This window comes from Suncus etruscus, chromosome 2 (genome assembly GCF_024139225.1).
Source record: "Suncus etruscus isolate mSunEtr1 chromosome 2, mSunEtr1.pri.cur, whole genome shotgun sequence".
Taxonomy (NCBI): Eukaryota; Metazoa; Chordata; class Mammalia; order Eulipotyphla; family Soricidae; genus Suncus; species Suncus etruscus.
In genome coordinates this window covers 19,241,210-19,266,162 of record NC_064849.1, presented here as the reverse complement: position 1 = coordinate 19,266,162, position 24,953 = coordinate 19,241,210, and the positions used below count along the sequence as shown (strand labels likewise).

The window sequence follows — 24,953 nt, the reverse complement described above, 5'->3', positions numbered from 1 at the left end:
CTCTTCCCTTCCCAGTTGAATTTGAACTGGTAAATAAAGACAGTTGTTTTGGCAGGCCCAGAGAGACCATGTGGTGAGAGGCCGACTCTATGATTCTCTCCTGACCAGTTTGGTTTATTAATTCGTGTGCTACCCTGCTTCAGACTAGCTCACCTGCTATTGGAAATATGGCAAGGGGATTTATTTTTCAGTATGTATTTGGTTAAATTGTTTAAAGAAAAACAATGGATGGTTTAATAGAAAATTGTATAAAGCTGGGCTGGAGAGATAGCATGGAGGTAGGGCATTTGCCTTGCTTGCAGGACAGTGGTTCGAATCCCGGCATTCCATATGGTCTCCTGAGCCTGCCAGGACCGATTTCTGAGCATAGAGCCAGGAGTAACCCCTGAGTGCAAAAACCAAAAACCAAAATCAAAACAACAAACAAACAAAAAAAATTGTATAAAGCTGAAGAAAAAATAAGCAAAGTCGAAGAGAATAAGAATCAGTTATCTCACACAAATCTCTTAGTGCAATGGGGCCTTACACCCTGAACATTGATATAATGACCTGGCACAGGCCTCAGAAGATTGGGCATCCTCCATTCACCCCTGAATCAGTGAAGGTATCTAGGAAACATCCAAGGTTTTTTATAACAACACCTGGAAGCAATCCTCTACCAGGAAGACACTAACACTGTTCTGACTTCGACCTGCTCAAAAGAGACTTCTCTTAACACTAAGAAGACTTGACAACAACAACGACCTGCTTACAGGACAGGGCTCTCTGCATTAACCTTTAACTGTGAGGTTAAACGAGAGGACGCTCTGCACCATCCTGACTGCAATATAGGATATGCAGATTCCAGGATCTTTAATACAGAAACAAGATACCAACAACAGAGACTGTGTGAAAAATAAAAGTGTATTGGCACTACAGACAATGACCTGGATTGGACAAACTAGTTTGCCTGGAGCCTAGAGTTGGTCTTATGCCAGGAAACTTCAGGGGTAGGGTCTCCTTGTATTTAGGCCAAAGCTTTTCCGTTCCATGTCCCTCATATTTTGGTGGGCCTATGCAAATAATAATTGCCACTCTAACACCGTTTTTACTGTGCTCCTTTGACTCTAATCCTTAAGAGAAACAAACCATTTAAACTTTTGAGGTTAACTTAAACTAATATGCTTGTGCGTGGAAATGTAAAAAAGACTTTGCCTTCAATGTTTAAGGAGTTACATAACTGTTATGTCTTTAGATTACTTGGTATGCTGCTAAGAAATATTATGTACTACAATCTGGGGACTTGAGGGACAAAGCAATTGTACATAGGTTCTGTTTTATTTTTCTTAATGTTCTTTGGCTGAAAGTTCAAAGTTAAGATATCAGCAATAGGACTACTGAGAATTCTGTTTATGGGTGATTGTCCTTTCACTGTAACATTACCTTGTCCTCTTTCTTTGCATCTTTGTTCTCATAATTAAAAATAAAAAATTAAAAAAAAAAGAATCAGTTATCTCAAGAATAGCAAAGAGTGACATAGAAAAGGGCATGGGGCATCAAAAACATAGCTAGTGTTTTTGAACCAAGAACTTAGCATCTTCAGCTCTTCCCAGCTCGTCGCACCTGATCTTTTCATCCTATTTTTTTTCATCTTATTCAGCCCCATAGATTCCAATGTTGTGTCTCAGCTTAGATGACAGGGCCTGTCTTGGCCTCTCAATTATATGAATTCTCCTCTTTCTCCATGGAACCTTCCTTTCCTCCTTAATATCTATCACATACGAGAATATGTGATATGATATCACATAATATCACTCCCACATTGTATGTTCAATAAGGCATGGAACCATATTTCTCTATTTGCTACAAAACCCTCTATGTCCTGTAGTCAATAAATACACCTATAATAAGTGGAAAATAAATGCTCTTACAATTAAACATTGTACTAAATTCTCTAATTTGAACATTTTGCTAGTCTGTGTGACAGTTAAATGACTTTCATCTTTCCAATTATTGTGCCTTTAGACTTGGTGAGCTTGTCTATGATGTTCCTTGCCTGGTAGAAACATCAGTGCAGAGCTGGGGGTGTGGTTCAACTATAGAATGTGGTTCTTGCTACCAAAACAGATCAATAACAGAGCATACATTCCTTCTGACTGGATGGACTGCTAAAAAGGGGAGGTGGTTGTGCATACACTCAGTGACAGTCACAGTGGGTGTTCTTCTGTCACTTGGCCTTGCTCTGAGTGTGTAGACTCTAAAGCAGTGGTCGTTTTTTATAGAAGAAACCCTCTAGCCCTCACAGAATGCTGGCTTGCTAGGCTGGAGTTCCCTGAGAAAACCCTTACTACAATGCTTGGTCAGCTTGAGCCCTCAGCCTGGATATCAGTTATCTAGCAGGGGCCCTCAAACTTTTTAAACAGGGGGCCAGTTCACTGTCCCTCAGACCATTGGAGGGTCTGACTATAGTAAAAACAAAACTTATGAACGAATTCTTATGCACATTGCATATATCTTATTTTGCAATGAAGAAACAAAACAGATACAAATACAATATGTGGCCCGTGGGCCATAGTTTAAGGACCACTGATAGAGAGTGGGTTTGGTGGTGGTATTTCTGTTCTCCTCTTCTTTCCCAAATTACCTTGTACTGCAAAACATGGGGGCATCAGATCTTATGAAACAGATCAGCAGCACAAGTTTTTTTTTTTCCTCTCCAGACCAAAGGTGTTTTTGAACCATCTGGTTTTGAGGGAACCATGAACTCTGGTCTAAAATATAGATGAACTTGGGGATGTCTCTCTCTTATGGATGGACCGGGCAATCAACAGTGAGAATTTTTAGTTTTATTTTTTCATAAGCCAGTGGGAACCATGGCAGGTAGATTTCTGCATAGGAAGAAAAGCAAATTGTTGTGAATTCTTAAGGCCCCAGGCCAGAACATGTCATTGTTTTTAGAATGACACAGAATGGTGCAATGGGCTTTCAGCTGAGCCTTCTGAGAGACAGGCTTGGGATGATCCCTTTGTTTGATCTGGCAGTGCCCATGTCTGAATAAGAAGGATAGGGATAAGTCTCTTTTATCTACTTGGAGTGATCTACCACTTGACCCCGAGAATCCAGGAACTCTAGTATAGTGGATGAGAATATTTTGCGAGGAAAATATACCATAACACATTAAAACAAGTGTCATAATATAGAAGAAGTGTGTAGCTCACTACTTTCACAACTTGTGTGGTTTGACATTTCTAATAAAAGGCCTAACTCTCCTACCTTTTTTACTGGGAGATACGGTTTCAGTTTCTTGGGTGAATGAACATTTTTAAAGTTTTGTTTTTTTTTTTAAACGAAAGGAAACATTGAAAGACTAAGTTCTCTTCACTTTATATAACACTGCTAAGAAAAACCAGGAAAATCACTGTCTTCCTTCCATCTGTGTCCCACCCTTTTGCTTGTTATGTCTGGTACCAGCACACTTTTCAAAATTGACACCTGTTCTTATTATGTTTTATTTCAACAGATGTGTATAATAAATTAACTTATCTATTCTTTCTGTGGGCTAGGCAGTATTTAACATCTTGGTACATCTTGGTTGTTGACATCTGACAAAGAGGTCGCTTAAGTTCATCATGCTTAATGCTTTGCATTAGTCTGATTTTTAGCTTGTGAATAATGTTAAATAGTTATGAAGTATCCTGTGCACTTATGATATGACTGATCTTATCCAAGTCACCATATCCCTGGGGCCCAGGTTTGTTTCTGAGAATCAAGTGAGTGGACTGAAATTACTCAGATCCAAGAACCCTTCCTGTTCCAAAATGCCAGCGCCCGAGCCCAGGAACCCCTCTGACTACTCCTTGTCTGTTTCTTTTGAATTTAGGAAAAGACGAAGATCATGCAACTGTCACAAAAGCCGATTCCTCTGCCACTGCACAGGACATGCAAGCATCTCCTGAGAAGATCAGCAAAGATCAGCAAAGATCAGCAAAGGTTATTACCTCCAGGTTCTTGGTCATTTGACTGCATGGCCCCTTCCCGAGCTCTTTGTGAGTCTCCTGGGAGATCCAGTTTGGATCGTCACTGGACAATTAATCACAAAAATCAGTGGAAGCAAATTATAAAAGTGAACCTCTTAAAAAAAAAAAAACACCCTTAGTCATCCCCTCTGATTTCCTGTTTGGGGTGGGGGGAAGGATGGGCCTTTTCTTTGAGGATGAATCAATTCCTGAAACCCTGTATTTTTCCTTCTTCAATAACACTCTTTATCTTCCCTCCCTCCCTCCCTCCCTCCCTCCCTCCCTCCCTCCCTCCCTCCCTCCCTCCCTCCCTCCCTCCCTCCCTATCTCCTTCCCTCCCTCCCATCCTTTCTTATTTCCTTCCTTCCTGTCACAGCTTATGATTTTTTAGTGCATGGGGTTTACTCTATGGTATATGGTGGGCTTAGGGACTATGTGGTGCTGGGGATCAAACCCAGCCCTCAGTCTTTCTGGCATCCTAGACTTTAACTTTGACATCCATGACTAAGGGGAGTAAGAATTTAGACATGATGAAACAATATGAATATAAAATGCCTCCAAGAGTTTTAGTTTTTCCTAGTTTTTTTTTTTTTTTTTTTTTTTTTGGTTTTTGGGCCACACCCGGTAACGCTCAGGGGTTACTCCTGGCTATGCGCTCAGAAGTTGCTCCTGGCTTGGGGGACCATATGGGACACCGGGGGATCGAACCGCGGTCCGTCCAAGGCTAGCGCAGGCAAGGCAGGCACCTTACCTCTAGCGCCACCGCCCGGCCCCCTAGTTTTTTTTTTTTTATTGTCTACCTGTAAATAATCGAAGTGGTTACTTCAATTGTAGAAATAATTGTTTACTTCCTCTTTTGTAGCTTCGTTTTTTTGTTTTTGGATCATACCCAGCAATGCTCAGGGTAACTTATGGCTCTACACTCAGGGATCACTCCTGGTAGTGCTTGGGGAACCAACCATATGAGATGCCAAGGATCAAACCCAGGCCAGCCTTATGCAAGGCAAACTCCCTACCACTATTTCTCTGGCTCCCCCTCTTTTGTAGTTTTGCAGAGTTTTTTATTTATTTATTTATTTATTTATTTATTTATTTATTTATTTATTTATTTATTTATTTATTTATTTTGGGTTTTGGGCCACACCCGGCAGTGCTCAGGGGTTACTCCTAGCTGTCTGCTCAGAAATAGCTACCGGCAGGCACGGGGGACACCGGGATTTGAACCAACCACCTTTGGTCCTGGATCGGCTGCTTGCAAGGCAAACGCCGCTGTGCTATCTCTCCGGGCCCAGAGAGTTTTATTTTTTAATGAAGCATATCAGTTACCTTTAGCTAAGTCTAACTTTGCAGTGGCTCTTGGTGGTAGAGGATCATGGCCCAGGATTGACGTGGCCCATACAGGAGAATTTCTCAGCCCTGGGAAAAGGTGCCACTGCCTCAGCTAATGAGTGGCAGGACAGCATCTAACATTGATGTAGGAGCTTCTAGATTATTTTCTCCCATTACAGCCCTTCTGCCCCTCCAGTTTTCTAGTCTTCATGCCAGTAGTGGTTTGCACTGAACATGTACCAGGCCAGGTGCTCAGGAGTTACTCCTGGCTCTGCACTCAGAAATCATTCCTGGCAGACTCAGGTGACTATATGGAATTCTGGGATTAAACTTGGAACAGCTGTTTGCAGACAAGTGCCCTCCCCACTGTCCTCAGACCTATGAAGATTTTTACCAGTACAGCACTGGCATGTGAAACTTGTCCTATGAGAAAGACATTTCTGCTACCATTAGTGAATGATTGACAAAATGCACAAGACCTTGAGTTTAGTCTCTGGTTCTGCTGGGGTCCTGCTGGGGAGGGAAAAGAAAAAGAACCAAATGAGTGTTTGAGATCTGAAAAGTAGAATAGCAAATAAATACTGTTGAATATGTTTGATAACAGATTAGAGATGATTCAGCATTGGATTAGTTCATCTGAGAACAATGAACGGAATTGACTCAATTTGAACTTCTCTGTTCAAATTGAATGAAGGGATAAAAGAATAGTTTCTGCAGTTGGGGACAATAAAGATGTTCCATTTTCAATTAACCAGATTCCAAGAAGGGGAAGATCTATAGAGTGGGGCTGAAAGGATAGATAGTCCTGAATTACAAAGCGCTTCAGAATCATCTCCAAGAGCACCAGGTCTTGGCAGAATTGAAAGACTTGAATGTGTAGAGTTACACACAGTTGTTATTGCTAGTTTGTGCTTAGGCTTACAGTAGCAATGCTGAGTTGACTCCACCATGAAGGTGTTCAGATCAAGTAAAATGGAAGCTCCAGAGGGCTGAAGCAGAGCCTGGCAGAGCCCTGAGCTTGGTTGGCATCTTGGGGTGGGGATTGGGATGTGGAGTAGGAAGGAGCCAGGTTCAGATTGTGCTGATAGATGTTGAGAATGGACAGGGCTGGCACTCTCCTTGATGGTTGATGGAGTGAGGGCATATTGACAAAGACTCTATTTCCTTATTTGCTGGAGACAGTGCAGTTCTTCTGAGGGAAGTGTCATAGACTGGGTTTCCCTGCCCTAATGCATAGGTCTAGGGCAGTGGTCGACAAGCAGCGGCTTGAGAGCCACATGCGGCTCTTTACACTTTTTAACTCGGCTCTTCTGTGTGCCAGACGGCCGCTCCAGGAGTCTAGGAGTCAGGGCTCTGCTCCTAGCCTCTGTCAGTGCACGCCCTGTATGGCTCTCAAAATAAATTTCAATCGTGGTTTTTGGCGAGATTTGGCTCAGTTGAAAAAAAAAGGTTGCCCACCACTGGTCTAGGGGACTGAAGATAGTTAGGGGCTGACATGCTTGCATTCAACAGACTCAAGTTTGATCCCTGGCATCACTAGAAGTGATCTCTGAGCACAGAGCCGCAACTGTGTATAGACCACCCCTCTTATCCTCAAGCCCTTCCCCTCCCATAAAAAGACTTAAGACCTGGTTGTAATGAAATCTGTGCACATGTTACATAATCTTTCCTTATTTTTGTGAGTGTGAATGTGCTGTATTTAAGGAAAGAGTTTAAGGGATGAATGAGGTGTTTGTTTTGCATGTGGCCACCCCAGGCTTAATCTCTGGCATAGACACTGCTTATGTGCCCTGAGTGAGTCCTGCACCAGGAGCCTGGAATACATCCTGAGCATCCTGGTATAATACATCCAGGGCCTTGATTTTGGCAAGTAGCATCACCAGGGCATGCTTTTATTCCTAGGTAATACTGACCTGACAAGTTGACTGTGTATACCTTTGGGTTCCCAGGTGGTTTACATCTCAGAGAAGAAGCATTCGAGAGCAGCAACGGGGTTCCTCAAACTTCTGGCCAATAAGAACAACAACCTGTTTCAGAAATATGCCCTATTTTCTCCTGTTGACCATCGAGTACCTCGAATTTATGTGCCTCTCAAGGACTGTCCCCAGGACTTTGCAACCCGACCTAAAGATTACGAAAACACGTTGTTCATCTGCCGCATCGTGGACTGGAAGGAGGATTGCAATTTCGCTTTAGGGTAGGTGGTCTCTGCTGGGGAGCCAGTTTGGGGCAGAACTTGGGCAGGGGTGCTTTTTCTGTAGCTTTTGGTGTGTACTTTCATTTATCTTTGCCTTATTAGAATATAAGTGCTTGGCATATTTGAGTTCTAGCTCTTAAGAAAGTGCCCGTAGCTTCAACCCCTGTCAGTCACCTAGAGATTCATTTAATTGCCAGGGTATCAGTCACTTTTGTTTTTTTGGTGTTGTTTTTATTTTGGGCATAAAATATAAGACATTATGAGCCTCTACATATTTCCTGTTATGTCATGAATCCTGTTTGTACTTGTGAACTGCATAGAATTTATTGACTTAAATAATCAGGCCCCTCCTTTCCATTCTGGTACTGTTAGAATATGTAAGAAGTCCAGGAATGATCCAGGGATCCTGACTCCTGGGCTTGAAAACAGGAATTGGAAGGTGGGCTGAACGATTTGGTCTTCCGGCACTGATCATCAGAGTTACCCTGTTGTAAGCAGGACCATGACCCCATGTCTTATGGAGTCGCAGTAATCAGTGTGATGGAAATACAGGTTCGTCACTTTGGAGTCTCACGGAGAGCTACAGAAAGTGTGAGAGCTTCTGTTTGTTCAAATACTTGCCTGCTTCTTATAGGGGCTCTCTCTCTTATTTTTTGTTGGTTCTCAGGGGTTATTTCTTAGCTCTGTTATCAGGAATCACTCCTGGTGGGCTCTGGTAACCATATGGTAAACCTGGGGTTGAATCCCGGTCTTCCTCATGCAAGGCAAGCGTCCTACCCACTGTACTATTGCTTGGGCTCTCTCAAAATGGTGGAAGGGCTCTCTCAAAATGAGGGGCTATCATTTTGAAAGGGAGTTCTGGCTTCAGCTCTTTATTCTAAGCAGTATCTCCTTTATACTTTCCAGCAAGTGAAGGAATATAAAGTGAATGTCAATAGAAACTGCTCCAACACTTTACTTTTAGTCCAGTTTGGTGACCTGCTGGATGGAGCCTTTTGGGAGTACCAGCCGCAGTAAGCTTCTCTGCTAGTTGACTCTGCCTCGCTGAGTGGGCTGGATGAAATCTGTGTCATACCACGTGTGTGTTAGGCAGCACTGTTTCAGTGCTGAGAAGATCACTGTGATTTCCATGGCTAGTGGCCACTCAGAACAGTTGGACTTTCTTTTCGGCTCTCAAGTGTGGAACAGCAGAGTCATCACTTTAAAGCTTTAAAGCCTAATTTGCTGCTCAAGAGTGATGTCAGCCCCTTGAGCCCTGAAGAGTCCTGCCCAGAGCCTGCCAGTTTCTCACCATCCACTCTAGGACTCGGGACTGGCTTGCACCCACACCACCCTTGACTTATCAGGGAGGAAGGGATCCAGTGCATCTTTGCCCTGCCCCTCCAATGGACCTTATTATGTGAGCCTGACCAAGCACGTTCTGCCTCTTCAGGTCTAGAAACTTCTTGGCCATTTTTCTTTTCTTATTGGAGTGGCCATAGGTTCCTGCCATGACATCATCATGCCCTTTGAGCTTTCCTTTCTCTGCAGGAATTTCCAAGGAAGTTGGACCTGTGTGGGCTGAACCTGGGGAAGGGATATTTGAAAATAAGAATCCTATATCAATTCTGTACTTTTAAAAGAAAAGATATGATTGTCTAATATCTACATGGGGAAAAAGTGCTAAACTTTATCACAAAACTTTAGACAAAAACATTAAAGTGTTTGGAATGGTAAAAGGCCCTTAAAATTCTGTGATAAACAAAACTTAAGATGTAGCAGGTCTTCCTGAGGAAGTTCATGGATGACGTATGTATGGGGGGGCGGTTTGCAGCTGTTGAGCGTGTTGGTGGTCGCTTTTCCATTTGTTCTGGCTATCAGTTACTGATCTTTAGGAGCTGAGGTCACCGTTTCCCACTCAGAACAAGCTGTGCCCTGCCTGCCTGCATTTTCTGTTGCCTTTGCCCAGTTTTGACCAGGAGTACGAAGGTAGTGCTCGTGGTAGTGTGAGCAAGTCAGTCTCCAGGTGCCAGACCTGCCAGGGTCTCCTCCCTCTACCTCTCTCTTCCTACATCTGCTAGTGGCATCACATTCAAAGGTGTGTACAGCTGGAACTCAGTTCATCATCTTCTTTTTTTTGGGGGGGGGGGGTCACATCTGGCAGTGCTCAGAAATCGCCCTTGGCAGGCACAGGGGACCATATGGGATGCCGGGATTCGAGCACCATTCTTCTGCATGAAAAGCAAGCGCCTTACCTCTGCGCTATCTCTCTGGCTCCTGGAGCTCAGTTCTGTTCATGACCCTCTCTCTCTTTTCACCAGGCTAAGTAGCTTTGGATTCTTCATCCAGGAATTATAATCCATTGCAGGATTTGTGTCAGATTCGTTAGATTTTAAGAGATGAAGTCCCTCCCCACTTGAGCTTTTTCAATAACAATGAGGGTTGATATCAGAAGGGTGGTTTCCCTAAAGCTCAGCACATATAAAGGGCTCAGGTATCAGGAGGAACTCAGGTGTCCCAAGGTGGCAAAGCACCCTCAGCTCCTCTTTACCACCCTCACCCACCTCATCGCTGTACCACTTTTGTACATCCCTTTTGCACATAGGCTCTGACAAGCTTCTCTCCACACAGTAGCCAGGGCCCTCCAGAAAGACACCCTTGTCCTCTACAGGCTTTGTGCTGAAACCTAGGGCAGTGGTTTTTACTATAAGTTTCTTCAGAGGAATAAAATAACTTCTATAAGTTAATAAGAGGTAAATGGAGAGTGGGGGGGCAGATTTGTTTCTTAGAGAATAGAAGCTTCTTTGCTAAGAACTCCCCCTGGCCAAGCAGTCCCATGGAGAGGGCAGAGTATGAAACCATGTAGTGGTCGATGGAAATCAAAGGTGCAGGGTCAAAGAAGTGAATTAATCCTAAAGACATGATGAGTGGCCAAATGGTGACATGAAGGAGGATGGGATTTTGGTGGACTTTAGACTTCTGCCTTGGTGATGGGTGGAGAGTGAGGCTTCAACTCATTTCTCAGGCTCAGGCCATTTCTCTGGGTGAATACCTCTTCGCTTTTCCCAAAGCAGTTGTATGCAGGCTCATTGCTGCAAACATGTGCAAGCTACATTTTCTTTTCCTGCAGCAGCCTCCCTTTCCCCAGCTGTGTAGTGTGAGCCTCAACTTTTCACCTCTGCAGTCCACTTGAAAAACAAGCCCCAATTCTGCATGCTCCATCTTGGGTTCTCTCCTCAGTTCTAGTCACACTGTTATCTCAGCTCTCCTTTTTGCATTGTCATTGCTTATATAAGGCCTATGCTGAGTTTCAGGCTTCCATAGGACACAGCTGTTCTGTGAACAATAGCCATCTGGTTGGATGAGCCTCTGAATATAACTCAGTAACTCCCAAGTTTCGTAGCGAGGTTGATTAGGAAGAGGGTATGCCAGAGGTCAAGCTCAGAGGTTTTTGCAATAGGAGATCATGAGAATAGCCATTTTATAAACTCAGGTGGAGAGCCCAGAATTCAGTCTTTAAGGAAAGATGGAGCAGGTAGACTGCATGCACAGACAACTGGGGCCAGCAACTTTGGAAGGTGCTGTCAGAGCCATGGATATCTCAGAAGGCTCCTTGGGGGAAGGTGTTTCTTCTTGAGCAGTCCTGGGGCACCAGGGCAACGCCCAGAGGATTACTGTCATAATTATTGGGAGACCACCTCTTTCCCATCTTCTCAGATTGACATTGAGTTATGCCTAGATACCTCTTCTGTCACAGCTCCACATTTCCATGCAGCGCAGACCTGTGACAGCCCCAGAAACCCTTCCTAACTTTGGGACATTTTTGCTTTTTGTGATACATTGCAGCACATCCAGTACTCATGTGTCAGTGTGCACTCAGTTTGTGTGTGTGCACAGCAATGCTTTTTTTTTTTTTTTATTGAACAAAATTTTCTTAGAAAGATGTGAGAGGAAAGAAAGGGAGAAATATGTGTCTAGGAAAGCGCACATACTTCTTCAGAGTGGAAATAAGCAAAGAGACCAGCAAAGAAAAACACAGGTTTGGCTTGCCAGCCAGATCTAGTCCTTTTAACTATTGTGCTCTCACCACAGACACTTGAGAAGCTGACCTGATGTCTCGGAGGGAACAGTTTGTAATTATGTCATCAGATTTACAAATTGAAGTGTTTCCTGCCTCTCCTAAATCTTCTCTTTGGGCTGTTTCTCTGGGCACATAGGCATGTCAGAATGCCTCTCTCAGAATGCCACAAGCACACAGCACCCACGCTGCCTCCTGATTTCATTGTTTTTCCAAAATGGTCAAGGCTGGGTCCCGAAGAAAGTGGTACCCTCTCCCACTAATACTTGTGAGAACAGGGGTGTGTGTTTAGGCAAAACTGAGGATATCTGAACATAGTAATTCTGGATTCACCTAGATAAAACCAACTGACTTCTTTTTTCTTTTATGGTTCTCTGAACAGAGGAGGGAAAGTAAATGTGCACACAGCAGGATTGGGAGATTTGTTGGCAGATTTGTGTAGTGCTCACTGGTGAGGCACTGCAGGTTCTTTCAGCATCATGACTGGAGAGTAGTAGGGGAGGGAAGGAGGTTCTGACACCTCAAGAGGGCATTGGGCTGGGCTAGGGTTTGTTTTGTGATCTCTTCCCCTCCCAGCACTGCAGCAGAAGGTGTCAGTTGTCACACACCTAAGACTGATGGTTGACAGTAGTTTGGTTAAAACAGATCCTGAGATCCTAAGGAGGCAGCCCTGATGAGGATGTAGTCATCAGATTTCTCTAAGTTGCCTGAGGTAAACTGGATGGATGAGTAGTAGGGAGGAACACAAGTAGGGCTTGGTTTCAGTGAGGTCCAGCCAATGCCATTAGCGGTGTCAAGGTAGCTATACACCAACCTTCATTCCAGGCAAAGGCAAATCTCCTTACAACTGTCCCCCCATAGGTGAGGACTTCTGGAAGACTCTGCTTTCTAGAACCCTAAAATCTGCCTCTGAAATGCTGACTGTTGATGCCCTTTTCTGGAGGTGCACTCGTAGTTTGTTCCTAGACGGTTAGGCTGAGGAGGGGGCCCTTTTTGGTGACTATTGGGCTCCACCTGGTGGCTTGGAAGGACCACTTTTGGGAAAAACACTACCTTCACCATTGAAATCTCCATGATCCAACAGAGAGAAGAGGATGGGGAAAAGGGATGGGGGAGAAGCAAGGCTAACTTCTGCTTCCTTACCTCATTGTTCTCTCACTGCCTGCAGTCATAGGGTTTCTCTCAAAGTTATCATATCTCCCATAATGTCTACTGTGTCTTCTTAAAATACTCTGTTGATGAATTACAGTGAATTATAGCTACCATTAGTCTTTCCATAGCTCCCTCATATTCTTTGCTTCCTTGGCATCATCAGTAAGATCTTTACCCTCCAGCTTCTTAACAACATCATTAGGGGTCACATGGAGTGGTTACTTCTTGGTTCTTAGCCTTTTATCTGTTTTTCTGCTTGCACTTTGCCGAACATCTCCATTCCTAACTTACAGCCTTTTGTTGTGTCAAGCTAAGTAAGAAGAAGGCAAGCCACAGGCTCTCTCTCTTTTTCCAGGAAACCAAACTGGACATACACATTCACCAATTTAGCTTTACTGCGTGGTATCGGGGCCCCTCAGTGTAGTTGATGTGTGTTGGTCTTCTACTTTTGTGTTCTAGAGATTTGCACCACCATATATGAATAATGAGGCCACTGGTACATGAGTCAGTGTGTATAAGTTCATAGTAAGGAGCATGTTATAAAGTTGTTGAGTATGAATGGGAAAATGGACTTGTGAAGGGGCTCTGGTGAGTAAGAAAATATAAAAGGTCAATAGAAACTGAACGAAGGAAACTTTCTGTTTCATAGTGCTTTATATTTGTAGTATCAAAATTAATGAAAAGTGTTTTTTGGAGGCCAGAGTGATGGTGCAGTGGTGCCTTGAATCGAATGACCCAGGACGAACTGCAGTCTGATCCCTTGGCGTCCCATATGGTCCCTCAAGCCAGGGGCGATATCTGAGTGCATAGTCAAGAGTAACCCTTGAGTGTCACTAGGTGTGGTGCATAACCCCCCCAAAAGTGTTTGCTTTCTGTCATCTTGAAACAAATGTATTATGATAGTGATGTCATGATTAGTGATTGTGATGTATTTTCTTTAAATAAAAAATGTAAAAAATAATTTAGGCAGTGCTCAGGGATCATATGAGGTGCTGGCGATCAAACCAGGATCCACCATTTGAAAATCAAGCACCTTTCTCACTGTACTGTTACTCTGGCAACTAAAATATTATTTAAACATATTTAACAGTAATTACAGAGTACGTACCACAGATTAAAGAATTTATTTAATATTTAAGTAACTTTAAAATCTGAACATTAAAACTCAACCATAAATTTAGCACCCCAATTGGGAAATATATCACAACTCTGTTGAAGCTACTTATTTATTCCTCTCTTATCCCTTTATTTTTTTCCTAAGGGTAAAATTGGATTGTAATTTTCTGTATAATCCTTATTTTTATCCCTAAAATATTATTTTGTTTTGTACCATATATTAACATCGTGCTATCACCTATTCATTTCTGTGACCTGTGGTTTTTATTTCATATTATATTTGAGATATAATATATTTTATTAATTTTAACTCATATTTTTATTTCGTAAAACATACCACAGTTTAATGAGATCTGAGTTGTAGTCACCAAGCATTGTAATGTACCTAGTTTGTCAAGGTGGCAGGTGGAGATTGGGGGTAAGAAATGTAGTATGGGAACATTGGTGGAGAGAAGTTGACACTGATGTTGAAATATTATATGCCTAAAATTCAACTACCACTATTTCTGTAAATCATGATTCTTTAGTTATTTTTTTAATACCATAGTTTAGGGTTAGAGAGATAGCACAACAGGTAGGGCACTTGCTTTGCTTGTGGCTGATCTGAGTATCATCCTCAGAACCCCATATGATCCCCTGAGCCCTGCCAGAAGTGATCCCTGAGCTTAGAGCCAGGAGTAAGCCCTGACCACCACTGGGTATGACCCCCAAACAAAACTGTAACAGTTAGATTAAAAAAACACCCCACATAGTTTATCCTTGTATAGACTATTATGTTAAACTTATAGTTTATGTATAAGTTTTAACAAGGCTCTGTGAAAATTTCAGTGCTTTCTAGCTTAGATTTCTCTAAACTCTTAATTGCTGCTTGTCTAACTTTATGACTTCAGAGCTAAACTATTTTTCTAAGCAGTTGTACCTAAATTTTTGTACCTAATTTTAATCCTAGCAAGTGAATAGGGCTTTCTCTTGCTTCGCATTTTCATCAGCCCTTGATGTGTTTTTTCTTATTATACATTGATTTATCATTAATTTACAGTACTACAAAATATAAGGATTTAACTTCACACCTTTATATAACACTTGATATTTTCACTCTTTTAATCTATCAAGTGGGTATAAATGATATTATAATTTGAATCTATATTTTCCTGATGACTAATGAATTAGAACAACTTTATGGATTTTATGATAATTAACATATTTTTCACTCTATAAGATATACCTGACTATAAGACACACATAGTTTCTCCTCCCCTGCACTCAGGCTTCAGTTTCAGGTGGCGTTCGCTCCATAAGATGCACTTTGGTGGGGGCGGGGAGTGTGTCTTACGATTTGAAAAATATGTTTCTTCTCCTAGGAAAAAAATCTTGATGTCCTTCATACTTTATCAGTTAACTTTGTATTTAGGAAATTTAGAATTGTAAGAATGGCAGAAATGGTAGAAGCTCATGTAGGCTCAACCTAGCTTCTTTTACCGTAGTGCTGCCTTTTGGTGGTTGTTGTTGTTATTTTAGTTTTTGGGTCATTCCGGTGGCATTCAGGGTTTACTCCTGGCTCTGTACTCTGAAATCACTCCTGGAGAGCTGGAAGTTCAGCTCACTATATGAAGCTCACCACAAAGAGTGATGAGTGCAGTTAGAGAAATAATTACATTGAGAACTATCATAACAATGTGAATGAATGAGGGAAGTAGAAAGCCTGTCTACAGTACAGGCGGGGGTAGGGTGGGGAGGAGGGAGATTTGGGACATTGGTGATGGGAGTGTTGCACTGGTGAAGGGGGGGGTGTTCTTTACATGACTGAAATCCAACCACAATCATGTTTGTAATCAAGGTGTTTAAATAAAGATATTAATTAATACAAAAGAAATAAAGTATCAATAGCTCTTTGTATTAAAAAAAGAAAAAAGAAATCGCTCCTGGCAGGCCTGGGGAACTATGTGGGATGCCATGATTCCAACCACTGTCCCTCCTGGATCGGCTGCATGCAAGGCAAATAACCTACTGCTATGCTATCTCTTTGGCCCCACACCATAGTATTTCTTAGTTTATCATTACTAAGGGGTGAGCCTCGGACAGGACAGTTAAATGAAACATCACTTATTCTGGCTTTAGGTACTAGGTTTATGTCTCCTCTCCCTGGCTGTACCTCCATTCCTAGCCATAGCTCAGTAGTTCAGTGAGTTCTCTGCCCTCTGACCTCTAAGTTATGACAGTTCCTCAGATGTGCTTTAAATACCAGATACCTTGAAGAGTCTAGACAGTGGTTTCTCAGTTTCTTGGTTTAAAGTCATCTGTTTTATTGTAATTAGATGAAAATTCAATGTTGTGGGGAAGGAAACCATAAAGGTGATTGTTTCCCATCATATCAGGATGTTCATTTTAAATGCTCATTTGAACATTTAATTTTTAATTGGGCAGCTTTAGTTGAGTAACCTATAATTTTGAAGCCTTATATATCCATTCTAGACAGCATTATTTTTAGCAGTTACAAATATGAAAACTAGCCACTCTGTTTATGAAATACCTTTACTGTTATTAATGATCTGAAGAAAATAGGGTTTTTTTTACAATAGTTTTTTTTAATTTTTGGTACTGTTATAGAATACAATTAAATTTATATGTGGGATCTGTATCTGGCCATCTCTCTAAATCCCCTTTAATACTTACAGATGGAATTTCCTTTTAATTTTCTTAATCGATAATCACATCAGTGATAAGTAATGACAGATTCATTTTTTCTACTCTAATCCCTATAAAACTTTATTTGTTTTTCTTATCTGACTAAACTGACAACTTAGAATTGAGGAGATCATTTCCATACAAATAGATGAAAAAGGTTCCATTTTTATTAAAAGCAGTGAGAAGATATTTTTTCCCTTGTTTCTGGATTTTTTTAAATGTTAAAAATGTTGCTAATTTGTCAGCTAGTTATGAAAGGACTCAATAATTTACCTAAACCTGTAGCTTTGGGTTGATGTCCTTTCCTGCCTTCAGTTTTCTTTGGCATCTTTCCCTTGGCATTTCAAAAAGAATGGTGTATATATATTTTCTCTAGGCTCAAAAGCAGGGGCCATTACTACCTGGGTTCAATCCCCAGCATCTATATGGTCCAATGAGCCCACTAAGAGGGATTCCTGAGTGCAGAGCCAGGAGTAACCCCTGAGCACAGCCAGCTATGGCCCCAAACCAAAAAATACAGCCAACCAAACTTGAAAGCATTCCTTCATTTATTTATCTCTTTCCTTTATTTTAGGTGGAGTGAAGTTCTAGGCCACACTCAGGGGTGTTCAAAGTGCACTTTCTAGCTCTGTGCTCAGTGATCCCTGCTGGTGCTTGGGACCATATGTGGTATCAAGATTCAAACCAGGGTCAGTCATAAGCCAGGCAAGCACCTTCTCCACCATAGTATCATCCAACCCTCACCATCTATTTATGTATTTAGCCAGTTGGTATTGAGATGAAGACAAAGAAATGTCTGTTCTCTTTGGAGTGACCCTCCCATTGAAGAAATGGACCTTTGTAGCCCAGGTAGGGAAGGGCATGTGTCAGAAAGGAGGAGAACCACGGGGAAGAATAGTAAGGACCATTTGTGCTGGGGGCAAGGGGGGGGGGTTTGAGGAGGCAGCACTTCCCCTCTGGCATTGCTCCCCCTCTGGTCCAGAAAGACAAAATAAACTCGCTATATGTTTTTTAAGCCATTTGAACATGGAAGCTGCGCTGTATGTCTCATGTTTAGAAGTGTCTCTAGCCCAAGGAAGGGCACTGTGTCAGTGCTGAGAACTGGATTTCAGCAGGAAGGCATTTGCATTCCCTTTGCCCAGTGAAGAGAATGGGGAAGTTGACTTTTCAGGAAATTTTTCAGAAATATTTTCTTCTAGGATGCTTTCAGCAACAAGTGACAGAAACCTGCCCCCACAGTACTGTTACTGAGAGAATGTATTATCTCAGAGATGGGAATCCTTAGGTGTTGATCTAATGATAGATGGATATAGGACCTGGGACAGAGAGATGACTATCCCTCAGCCAGGCTCTGGAGCCAGGGATGAGACAAATTCCCATGGAAAAAAGGAGAAAAGCATGAGTGTTTGGAATTAGGTGGATGACCAATCATGGGTGCCACATTTCTTTTATCAGATGTGAAGAACTATTTTTGACATTTGAAGGTTAAAAATAAATGTTGCAGTGTAAAATTAATTTCAGGGGAAAAAGGTATGCTTACTCCTCCTCCACAACACCACCATTTTTAGGTTTTTTCTGTCAATCTTTTTATGAATGTTTTTCTATTGATAACTTATACTAGACATATATAACTTCATAAAAAGTTGACTGTCATACCTTCAAAATTATTTTAAATACCTAGTCAGTTAAAAAATACACAGCTGGTCATTAGTTGCTAGAAACCTAGATTACGTCTTTCCATCATTTTTGTTGAGGGTTCTCCTCAGCAGTGCTCAGGAGGCCTGCCATCTCTCCCAGCAATTATCAAGTTGGCAGATGAGGACTTGAGGATACTGTACAGCCAGAGATCAAATGGGGCCAGCTGAAAAGTCTGACCTTTCATATCTCTCTGACCTCTGCTTTAAAATGCAGCAACAAGTGACAGAAACCCTGCCCCCACAGTACTGTTACTGAGGGAATGTATTATCTCAGAGATGGGAATCCTGAGATTTTGATCTAGCGATAGATGGATATAGGACCTGGGACAGAGAGATGACTATCTCATTTTTACAATAGTTTCAGGTTTACAAAAAAATTAACTAGAGTAGAATTTGCATATACTCTCTACACCTAATTTCACATATTAACATATTAGTATGGTGCAACAATTAATGAACCAATCCTGATATCTAGTGAAGTCATACTTTTATCAGAAATCCTGATTTAAAAAAATCCAATGTCCCATTTATTTTTCTAGGACACAGAGACCTAGTTAGTTTTCCTGTCTCTCCATATATATCCTCTTGGTGGTCCTTATTTTGAAGGACTTATTTTAATACCAAGTGGGATCAAATGTGGATTTGCAGGGATAGGGGGGGGATTGAGCCACACCAGGCAATGCTCAGGACTTACTTTTGGTTCCACACTCGGGGATTACTCCTGGTGGGAGTCAGAGGACCATATGGGTCTCCCATATACAAGGCAAGTGCCCACTGCACTCTCTCCCCAGTCTCTGATATGTGGTTTCTGAGCATCGCTCCTCATTTTATGCAGCCTGAACCATAGTTGTCCTAACGTGACTGTTGCCTTACTTTCAACCAGTGTCTTGAATACTGTGTCAGAAATTATCACATGTGAACATGTGAACATGAAAGAGAAAGTTATTCTCAATATTTTACTTAATAATTTTTTGGTTATTTTTATGATGTACTCAGTGGTCTCAGGGGCTACTCTCAGCTGGGTGCAAGAGTACCATGCCATGTATAATGGGCCAAGGCCTCTTATTTTAAATAAAATTTGCACTGTATTGAAAATATAAAAACATAGTCTCTTTTCTAAGACAAATATACAATGTGTATCTGTTCCCTAGTAGTTGTTCCACTGTTTTGATCTGCTTTTTAGGGTACAGTAGAATTTATTAGTAAGGAGATATCAGAAGATCATTTCAAGACATCGCAGGTCCAGAAAAGGCTGAGCACTTTAAGATGCTGACTGTTAGATTTTTATCTCCTGCGGGCTGCCTACTCTGCCTTTAGCAAATGTATCTCCATTAAAAAGCTATAATAAATTTATTTAAATAAAATTCTTGAGAAATGTTCCCTGAAACCTAGTAAAATAAATGTTAATTACTATTAATAGGAACTTGGAGACATTGATCATATTTGGAAGCCATAACTAAAATAGTCTTCACAAGCCATGTTGAAACTGCAGTAAACTGGGCCAGCGAGGTGGCGCTAGAGGTAAGGTGTCTGCCTTGCAAGCGCTAGCCAAGGAAGGACTGCAGTTCAATCCCCCAGCGTCCCATATGGTCCCCCCAAGCCAGGGGCAATTTCTGAGCGCATAGCCAGGAGTAACCCCTGAGCAACAAATGGGTGTGGCCTGAAAACCAAAACAAAAACAAAAACAAAAAAAGAAATTGCAGCAAACCAATCAAGATCTCTTGGACTCCGAATATAGCTAGGTGAAAAACATCTTTTCCAGAGCACAAAGCACCAATAAAATAGAGACTGATTTCTTTTTGTCTTAATTTTAATGAAGTTCCAATACAGATAGGATTTGTTCTGATGGTTTGCCTGCTTCCTTTAGCAAGAGATGTGTGTTATGTCCTGAGAAGCATGTAAGAAGATCCAGGGGACATGTATGAAGATATGGGAATATATATATGAAGATCCTGGGGCATGAATTCTGGCATATCCTGGGAGCATAATTCTGGGGTATATTTTGCTTTTGGGGCCACAGCTGGTGACGCTCAGGGGTTACTCCTGGCTCTGAGCTTAGAAATCACTTCTGACAAGGTTTGGAGGACCATATGAGAAACAGGGATCAAATTCCAGTTGACTGTGTGTAAAGCAAACTCCCTACCCACTGTGCTATTGCTCCAGCATCCTCAATTGTCATTCTTTAAACCAAGCTGCTGTCATTTGCTGTACCTCCCAGAATTCCTAACGATCTCTGATGTAGAGAAGATCATTATTCTGAGCATGTCATGAAGACATTGCAAGGCCAGATCTCTGTGGCACCCTCAGTCCTCAGGCCCTAAGCAGCCTAAACTAGGGCGGTAGCTGTGTCTATGCTCAGGCTGGCTCTGCAGGTGGCCTCCCAGTTTTTCTCGCTCATCAGTGAGTTCCATCAGCTGTGCTGCTTCTGTCCGGGTATGTCCTCAATACCTAATGCTGCTGAGTAGGAGAATAGAGCACTGAGAGTGACCTGGATTTGAGAGTTTATTCATGTGTATGGGAGCCCACAAGAAGGTAGCAGCTCCCACTGAGTGTTTCTTCCCAGAAAGGGAGATCATTGTCCTCTCCAGTGTAGACTAGCTTAGTGAATTGGGTCTGTTGGAAAGTTGCTGGTGGGTCCTCCTGGTTTGGGCTTGGAGCTGATGACAGCTGCAGGCCAATTGACATTCTGCCATGGGAGCTTCCAGGCTGTTGCCAGTGAGAGAAGTTCATGCCCTGGGTTTGAACCTTCTTTTTGGTGCTCCTTCTCTTGGGAAACAACTAGTTACAATTTGAGCCCATTTTATCCACATGCCTCTTTCCTAGAGGGCTTTGCCTATTCTCCGATTTTCTTTTAGGTCTCAGATACATAGAGAGTTTTGACATCTGGGAAGTAGGTCTGCTCTCTTGTCTTTTCAGAAACAAGCCTGGGACTAGATTCATTGCTACCTCAGTCCATTTCTGACTGGTCACAATTGAAAGGAGGCATCCAAGCCATACAGACCTTTCTTTTTTTTTTTTTTTTTTTTTTTTTTTTTTTGGTTTTTGCGCCACACCCGGCGTTGCTCAGGGGTTACTCCTGGCTGTCTGCTCAGAAATAGCTCCTGGCAGGCACGGGGGACCATATGGGACACCGGGATTCGAACCAACCACCTTTGGTCCTGGATCGGCTGCTTGCAAGGCAAACGCCGCTGTGCTATCTCTCCGGGCCCCATACAGACCTTTCTGAATCCACCACCAAATAGCTTTTGTGAATGTGTATGCGTATATTTATACGATTTGATATTTTCTACTCTGATGCTTCCTGATTAGTGCAAAAGACTTGCAAGATCCTGAGATCAGTGATATAATGACTCTCCACCCTTGGATTTATTTTGTCTTTTTGTTTTATCTTGGCAGCTGTAGTAGATTCAGAATTCATTTATTGATTAATTGGTTTTTGGGCCACACCCAGCAGCACTCAGGGATCACTCCTGGCTCTGCTCTCAGAAATTGCCCCTGACAGGTTGGGGGTCCATGGGATGCAGGGAATCAAACTGGGTCTCTCCTGGGTGGACACATGCAAGGCAAAGGCCCCACCATTGTGCTATCTCTCTGGCCCCAAGAGTTCTGTTTTTTTTTTTTTTTTTTTGGTCACACCCGCAGTGCTCAGGGGTTACTCCTGGCTGTACACTCAGAAATAGGTCCTGGCAGGCTCGGGGAACCATATGGGATGCCAGGATTCAAACCACCATCCTTCTGCATGTAAGGCAAACACCCTACCTTCATGCTATCTCTCTGGCTCCAAGAATTCTTTTTTTTTTTTTTTTTTGGGCCACACCCGGTAACGCTCAGGAGTTACTCCTGGCAATGCGCTCAGAAGTCGCTCCTGGCTTGGGGGACCATATGGGATGCTGGGGGATCGAACCTCGGTCCGTCCTAGGCTAGCGCTGGCAAGGCAGACACCTTACCTCTAGCACCACCGTGCCGGCCCCCAAGAATTCATTTTTATATGCCTTGGGAGTCCTTGATTTTTCAGGTAAGCCTGGATTTAAGAATTTAGAAGTAGAACATATAATTCTTTATTCTTATTCCCTCTATCCAGCTCTGAAGAACTCTTTCACTGTTTCTGTAGTTCTTTGGTACTCTTCCAGCAAATTCCTTTTCTAGCCAAATTAGTTTTTGATGCTTGTAATTAAGAGCCCAGAAAGTTAAAGATATTCAAATTTGGTGATAAAAGTTGAAAACAGAACCAAAGGAACCTGTAGGAGAGTGTAGAAATCAAGACAAGCTGGATGTAACAGAGGTTCTCTCGGTTACCTGATTGATCATTGTACATGATGGCTCATGAAATTGAGATCAAGGCAAAACTTATCATCACTATACTGAAGTCTCCTGATAGTCACCTCAAAATTGTGGGAAGAGAAGCTGTGCAGCAGATGGCATGGCTCTTGGCCCCTTCCTGTAGGTCAGGGGTCAAATGATGTGGGCCACATTTAGAAATAAGCCCCTCTGCTGAGCTCTAAGCTCTCATGAACTCAAAGTCCCAGAGAAATCGAATACTACCCTTGATGCGTGATTAGCTGCCTTAGAAGTCGGTAATAGTACAAGAAATGGATAGTGTTTTTCTATTTTCAGATTTTCTTGGAAAGAACTTTAAATTGTTTAAAAGATACCTTGAATAACTTGATATATGGGCTCAAATAATGTTTATTTCTTCACTTTTCTTGTCCTTTTAACTTAAGCATTTACATTTTATTTGATCTATTTGTTTTGGTTGGAGGCCACACCTGGTGGTGTTCAGGGCTTTCATCTGGCTCTGTAATCAAACATCACTTATGGTGGTCTTGTGGGGGAACATATGGAGTGCCAGGAATTAAATCCAAGTCAGTTGCATGCAAGGCAAGCTGACCCCTTAAAATCACTCTGACCCCTTAAAATTTATTTTAAAAGGCATATCTAAATTGAATCACACAGTTTGTGTTACAGTTTATTATATCAACATAAAATTTCTCTCTTGTCACTTCACCCCTCTCTCTTTTGACATTTTTTTTAAACAAAGTAATCTGGTCACGTTAGATTCAGTCTGAGTATTTCTGTAATGCAGCAAGAATATTCTTTGATCAGATAGTATCCCTTTAAAGGACTTTTTTGATCATGTCTATTAAAGAAATTCATCATCTAAAACTTTCTCACAGGGAGCCAGAGAAATAGTACAGTAGGTAGAGCACTTGCCTTGCATGCGGCCAACCCATGTTCTATCATTGGCACCCCATAAGGTCCCCTGAGCACTACCAGAAGTGATTCCTGAGTGCAGAGCAAGGAGTAATCCCTGAGTACCACTGGGTGTGACTCAAAAATTAAAAAAAAAAAAAAAAGACTTTTCCACAGTGAAAACTCCAGGCCTAGATGGCTGTACAGATATGTGCTACTTATTTTCTTTTTTTTTTTTTTTGCTACTTATTTTCATTAAAATATTTTATTATTTTTTAATATTTTATTTATTAACCCTGCTTCAAGAAATAAAAGAGGACAGAAGGAAATGGATACACACACCTTGCTCATGAATTGGGAGGATTAACATTGCCATGGCATGCATAAACTTAGGGGAACTCAGGAGACACACCAGATGTATCCCCAGATTTTCCTGGGGTGGAGAACTGAAATAACCCCATGGAGTTCCTCAAAAGGCCTGCTGTGGACGATTCTTCCCCTGCATGGATAGTGGAGAAATTCCCAAAGAGATAAATCCATTCTTGGTATTACATTTTCTGTCAATTATAAGGTCGGGAATTCCACATGTACTCCTCTGACTCCAAGAGGCAGAGACCATGCAAAAGCAAGGGGTTTTATTATACAAGCATGCAGGGGCTATCCCGGAGGATGAGAGAGCCTTGAACCAGATTTAACAAGCCTTTATATAGCTTACAGTAGGGTGGTTCATTTTAGGGAGTACTGTGACATTTGACATTCGCTCAGGTACATTTTTGCAAGATTTAGATAACCACAAGTCATAAGGTTTGCAACAGTTAAAATGTCAAGGGCAAGTCCTTGGGATTTAGGAACCGTGAAGCTCAACAGTTAAAGTGTATCTTTTGGTCAAGGATGAGTTCTCGGGAAGCTGCAGAGAAAAATTATTTTATTTCTTTTACTTTCATCATCATTTGGCTATCTCTCCTTTGTAAAATCTCAGGCAAAAATATGGCCTCAATCAAAATCTTTTCAGAAATTCGAGCACCAAAGATTACTAAGAGAATTCCTTTTCTGGATAATATTTAGCACAAAAATAAAAGACAATATTTTTTTCTTTTTTTTTAAATATGTCCTTGCAGCCTCAGTGTCTGGTAGTCAAGGGATAGCCAGAATGCAGGTTCAGGACTATTGACTTTCTCAGAAAATGGGAACTGTACCTTAGGGAATTTGGCTGTTTCCTTGACTTCTAAAACAATAGGGCTCACCTTAGTGGGTAGGGACAACGTTCCAAGATTTTTTTCTACTTCTTAATATTCCTTATTTTGTATTTGAAGTTAATTGTTAAAAGCTGCCCTCCTTTGCAAATCAGAATTCTTACAGCTAATGCCCATAGCTTAAGTATTGTTTACTGTAAACTTTGCTTTGTGATTGGAAACACTCTTCTTTATACTTATGATTGGTTTTTGCCCCTTAGAAACCCTCTGCTTCAAGACTTAACTTGTCGCATTCCTGACAGAAGATGTGTTGACCCCACATACTTGTGTGTGGTTTCATTA

At 41.9% G+C, this 24,953-nt stretch overlaps 1 protein-coding gene across 1 annotated transcript in view; it reads left to right on the top strand.

Moving 5' to 3' along the window:
* DIS3L2 (DIS3 like 3'-5' exoribonuclease 2) overlaps positions 1–24,953 on the top strand; it is a 306,442-nt gene that overhangs the window by 133,156 nt on the left and 148,333 nt on the right. The window contains exons 7-8 of the mRNA XM_049769303.1: positions 3,860–3,969; positions 7,274–7,521. Coding sequence (XP_049625260.1) covers positions 3,860–3,969; positions 7,274–7,521 — 358 coding nt within the window. The remainder of the gene's footprint in view (positions 1–3,859; positions 3,970–7,273; positions 7,522–24,953) is intronic.